Source organism: Cariama cristata, unplaced genomic scaffold (genome assembly GCF_000690535.1).
Source record: "Cariama cristata isolate BGI_N322 unplaced genomic scaffold, ASM69053v1 scaffold1400, whole genome shotgun sequence".
Taxonomy (NCBI): Eukaryota; Metazoa; Chordata; class Aves; order Cariamiformes; family Cariamidae; genus Cariama; species Cariama cristata.
The window spans coordinates 39,602-45,205 of NW_009593853.1; the positions used below are offsets into that span (position 1 = coordinate 39,602).

The 5,604-nt window shown below is 47.6% G+C and overlaps 1 protein-coding gene across 1 annotated transcript in view; it reads right to left on the reverse strand.

Annotated features, from left to right (window-relative positions):
• The window catches only part of LOC104158099 (amyloid-like protein 2), an 8,404-nt gene extending 3,007 nt beyond the window's left edge, over window positions 1-5,397 (reverse strand). The window contains exons 1-4 of the mRNA XM_009695666.1: window positions 5,301-5,397; window positions 4,568-4,738; window positions 904-986; window positions 11-73 (exon numbers count right to left, since the gene is read on the reverse strand). Coding sequence (XP_009693968.1) covers window positions 11-73; window positions 904-986; window positions 4,568-4,738; window positions 5,301-5,397 — 414 coding nt within the window. The remainder of the gene's footprint in view (window positions 1-10; window positions 74-903; window positions 987-4,567; window positions 4,739-5,300) is intronic.
• Between the last annotated feature and the right edge of the window lie 207 nt (window positions 5,398-5,604).

The following is a 5,604-nucleotide window of genomic DNA, read 5'->3' on the forward strand; positions in this document are numbered from 1 at the left end:
GCTGGTCCACCAGCCCGCCAACACGCTCCGCGTTGAAAATCATTTCCTTCACGTCAAGGGTTTCATCAATTACCTGAAAACAGTCACAAAAGCGTTTTATGAAAGGAGCCATACAAACAGATGGGAGAAGGAACATGAAGGCAGACACGACTGCTTTAATGAATACCAGCAAAGGCTCAGAACCACCTACCATCCTTCTCCTGCTCTCAACAGCGTGGGGTGTTCTCCAGCTTTTAAAGCCACTCGAGTTAGTACTGCAACCATTTGGACATCCAGACTCTCTCAAACTCAAGGCCCACGTGAAAAACTAGGTCCTAGCCTTGGGCGCAGCATTTCCGTCGTGTTAAGATCTAACCTGTGGCTTTAAAACCATTTTCCAAGGGAACTCTCAAAAGCTGACCTGTTTTTTTGTTTTTTAAAAGCCAGGGAACTGAGGCAAGGCGGCTGCCACTACAACCTAGTGAACTCTTGACACTGTAGACAGAGCTAATACCTACTGGGTCGCTCACATTTCCGAAGGCAGCGAGGCCTTTCTTGCCACGCAAAACAGGTGGGAAGGCAGATGGAACACGCTAGCATTGGGTGTATTGGGATAGCAAGCTACCTAGCTAAAATAAAGGCCTATCAAAGGGTCTCTGCTTGGGAAAGCAGTTACTAAATCAGACGGTTCCCCAGCTCAGACTGCCACAGATCTAGATCTCTCTCCTTCCCTCGCCCTCCCACCTTTCTGATGCTAATCAGTATTAAGAGCCTACAACAGTCAGAAAACTGACTCCCCCACACCATATGGATAATAAATACACTGACATTCTGTAAGCAGGAAGGAGACATGGAAACAAGCCACTGCTATTAATTAGTGTCCACGGCAGGCTTTGCTTTACAAAATAAAGGTGGAGAGCTCACCACGTTTTCATCCACTTTGTTCTTGCTGTTAATCACTTTTTCTTCGGCGCCAATCAGCCCATCCAACTCGGTCATGCCAGAACCTGCACCAAAAGAGCGAGGCAGGGACCGTCAGTCAGCCCTCGGTGACATTTCGGAAGGGTTACCTATTCTCTGTAGAGCTGCCATGGCTAACGTGTTTAACCGCACGGACCGCTGATTATTAATCTGTCTTCATGCTGTTGTGTCAGAAGGGGAGCTCATAAGCTACGCTACAGCGACAAGTGATCGGGAGGGGTTCTGTTAATGAGGGGAAATGAGGTGGCAATGAGAGGAGCAGACAAGACTCACCAAAACCAGGCTGAAGTGTAAATCCAGACACACCATACTGTTAAGCGCTGCTGTTAGAGAAGGCCCAAGGCAAGGTGTAACGCAAACCGTGAGCGCGCAGTTGCTTTCCGCAAATGTCACCCCGGGTCACCCCACCACCTCACCGTGACCCCCCGTTGACGGAAGTACACCATCTCCTTTCTGCCGAGAGCCAGCGCACAAGGGATCGCTTTCAACCGTTCTTTTGAAATCAAGCGCATCAGCAAGCGCCTCCGGAATGAGACTTTCAAGGTCACCCAGCGCGGCTCTGTAATGAGCTGCCGTCCCGTATCTGGCACGGGCCCAGAAACAATAAATCCCAGGGCAAGGGAGGAGCAAAGAGCTACACTTGCCTTTGTGCCAGAACATCGCTCGCCCATTTCTAGGCTGAAACCAGCATAAGCTCAAGAGAAAAATATCAATTAACAGAAGGCGGCTGCTCTGCATAAACTGTTTTGATCTGAAGCGTTTATAAATAGATCAGATCAATAACAGAAGAGTCTGGTGCAAGACACTCAGACTTAACGTAACACAGCAAGTTAGGAGAACGCCAGTTTTCCATTAAAAAAAGTCACGTCCTTCACGACACCTATGCCTCCCTAACGCAAAAGCAGGAGGGCAGCGAAGCCTCAAACCCACGGCACGGTCTCTCCAACGAGGAGCACGAGGCAGGGGAAATATTACTACAGCACGTAACGCTGTGCCGGCGATTGCATACACCTCTCCGCAAGCTGCTGAGCTTGCAGGTTGCCTAAAACATTATGTCAACCGCTGTCGCAACTGGCAGCATGTTCCCTGATGAGATGCAAGGAAAGGTTAGTCGGCTCCAAGGCAGGTTTTTACATAGCGACAAGCTTTTACGGCCTGAAAATGCCAAGGAAACTAACGTTTCACTCCAACTCTTCCCCAAAGAAGCACCTCGGGTTTTAGCGCATCCCCTTTCCCCGTGCGGTTCTTTGGAGACAGTAATCAGATTCCAAGCACGGCCAAGACTGCCAGTCTGACTTCTCACGGCTGTTGAAGCAGGTCATGTTATCGTGAAAGTCAATGATTGGGATTTTCTGGAGAGACTAGTCACAAATAGTTTTCAGAGAACTACCGTGTCAGCTTTTGGCCTACGGCTGCTTTATTCAATTCTCAGGAGCCAGCGTAGCATAGTCTCCAGGGCTGGGAGTTCAGCTGCTGCATTGAGCTTTGCTATTTGTCACAGAGCGCTGTACCAAATAACAGAGCCAGGTCTATGTAGCTTAAAGGCACAGTTTAGACTATATAATTCCCAGGGGGAAAAACAAACAGACAAGCCAACCACACACATGTGCACCAAAATCCCCTAAAACTCCCTAGCAGCCCTCGTGAAATTCAATGAAAAGCGAAGCGAGAGAAGGAGCAAGTGCAGGATATAATCTTTGTCCCCAAGTCATCAGAAACTCTTCCGTTCAGCCAAACGGGGAGAACCAGCCTATGTTGATCATCTTTAGGTCAAAAAAAACCCCAAACCACCAAACAAAACAAAACCCAACATCAACAAAAAAATCACACTAAAGGCTGTCCCAATTTTTTCCAGAGCAGTCAGTACACTGAATTAGCCGTACGCTGCTCCACAAGAGGGATGAAGGTGACTTACGTTTCTAGAGAAACGCTGATGATGAGAATAGTTTCAAGCTAACCGGCCTTCACCATGTTACAAAACTATTTGTGTTCCTATTAAATGGTTATTAGCAAAATCCTTTGCTCCCCTTTGAGATTCTGCACAATACATTTGGAACCAAAGGCACATTAAAATGCTGGGTTTACTCCCCACGCATAGCACACGGATCACTGTTCCGCAAGGGCATTTTAGGAATTAGCCTTCCGTTCCTACTTCAGGAACTAGATCTGTGGTAGCAGATCCGCCAGGCCTGATCTTCACCCGAGACTGTATCGCTAACAGAAGATTTATTTTAATGCCAACATTTCTACGCCGCTCTTACAAGCCCAGGCAGCCCCTTTTTAGCCAGGTACCGAGTTACTGCAGAATTAACGATGAGCTAAAGGAGCAATGGATAATCACACAGGACTTTGCTAGTACAGAGAGATGCCACGTGTGAAAAAGTGATGCCGAGGAGACCACAAACACAAAGAAGGACTCTCCTAATTTATCTCTCCCAGACCAGCCGCACTCTGTAACATCTCCAAGGAGGACATTTAACCGGGAAACACAGCCTTCGTCTGCTGCAACACTCTCATTCCTTGTTCGGCGCCGTCATCGGGCGGTAAGGACAGATTCCACGGCAGGCAGAAGAGCCTCCAGACTATTTACCATCAGGACCGCAAGGTTTATTTTGAGAAGTGTCAAACATGAGTAGACATGGAGAGATGCAAAGTACTGCGCGGTTGCAGACAGACCGCGAGGCCCGCGTTTCTTGAGGGCAAAGAAGCTACTCCGTGCACCCTGAGACACCTTGTGAGCCCGTCGGGGAGGAACATACACAATCAATCAGATGCTCAGACTAGCTCGTTTCTTTAACACGAGGCCTAAAGAAGCAGAATCGACAGTTACCGATCTAAATGAGAGCAGGGGAATGAAAATAAAGGCGAGTATGGAACTAAAATGAAGCTATCAAACACACTGAGAAGGTAGGAGAGTGATCGAAAGCACTGTGAGGGAGCAGCTTAGAACCAACCTTTTTTCATTGGATGGTACAAATCCGGCTGAGGATCTAGCAGGAGGGAAAACAAAAACAAAAATAGCAGAGAAAGGAGATTAAGAGAGAAAGGAAAAAAGGCTTGCGCATGACTTCTGACTCAGACCCTGGGAAAAGCTTTTAGTCTACAGCTTTCTTTAAGCTCAGGACTCTGTTCAAGCACTTTTAAAATAAATACACACGCACACACCAGCTGTCAGCACCCGAGGATATAAAAAATACAGATACATATTTTTAAAAACAAAGACAGAATTCCTGCAGCCCTTCAGCAGGTCACAGCACAAAGACTTAACATTACATGAGAGCGTTTTGGTTAAAGACTGAAAATTAATTTCAGAGTCAGGCCACAACAGTAAAAATTTAACACTCCCTGCACAATGGAAAGAGATGAAACAATTTTGCAAAGAATCAGAAAATCAAGACAGCAGCTCAGTGCAAATTACTAACGGCACCGCCTCTTTCCAATGGACAGGGTCTGAGGGGTACTGCTGGGGTGACTGCTTTACTATTAAATGACCCAAAGGGACCACGCTTTCTGTGCTGCCGTGATAAGCCTACGGTTCTTTTTAAAAAAAAAGAAAAAGCACCTATGTTTCGTAAAGCCAGTCAACCCAATTTTCAGTTCCACATACCTTCGCTTTTGGGCAAGGCTGGGAAGGTTTTCACCTGGAACGGACGGAAAGGTTTGCCTTCCAGGGGAATTTCTTCGCTCTCCTCAGAGCTCACTCTGACGTCCACCTGGGATTCAGAAATGGAGGATGTGAACTGATCCATGTCTGCACGTTGCTCCTGAAGCAGCTCATCTGAAAGGAATAAGAGGAAATATTATACAAACGGCATGAAGCCTGGCAGCAACAGAAAGGGGCAGATGGTTTGAACCGAGCTGAGGCAGGGCTGCAGGGGAACGCTGTCGGGGGCTGCCAGGTTATCTTATCTCGCACGCTCTGAAGTCTCATCTGGAATCCTCAGTAAAGGCGCTGGCTAGAAATACACACAAATAAGGGCCAAGAGGTTTGATGTGGCAAGAGGTTTTGGCAAGATGGGATTAAACTCTACAGCGGGAAAGCATCTGCTGATTTTTACGGATCTTTTTCACCTCCCTTTGAGAGACAGCTTCGCTACTCTGAACGTTGCTGACCTTTTTTAAACGGACAGTGAAAGTTCTTACGAACAAGCCATTCCGACTGGTTGTGTCGCAACCCCCAGACAATATCTGCCCTGCGGGACCTAAGCCTAAGCCCCAGTGCTTGTTGTTGAGGGCATCCCCTCAAAGGAGCTAGCAATCTTCCTGGAGCCCACTTCACTTGATATAAAAGCTTGCAGTCTAACAGGGTGGAACGGGAGCTGGCACACAGAGACACTCACCAATCTCGTCCTGGATTTCTTCAGCCACATATGGTACCTTGTAGAGCAGAGACAAGCTTTGATTCATCCGCTCCTCAATCACATGGAGATGTGTCATCACCTGCAAATGTACAAGAGCGTGTTGGAGTAGGCAAAGGCTGTCAGTCGCTTGACTGGTACCGGTACTTCACTCGTTTACTGAAATATCTACTACTGGTGGATCTGCCGTGACAGACAACAGAACGGGACTCAGATCCACCCAGTCCAGTTCTCTGACCAATGCTCTCTAAGGCATCATGCTTCCCTGGAACCGGGCGTTTGCACA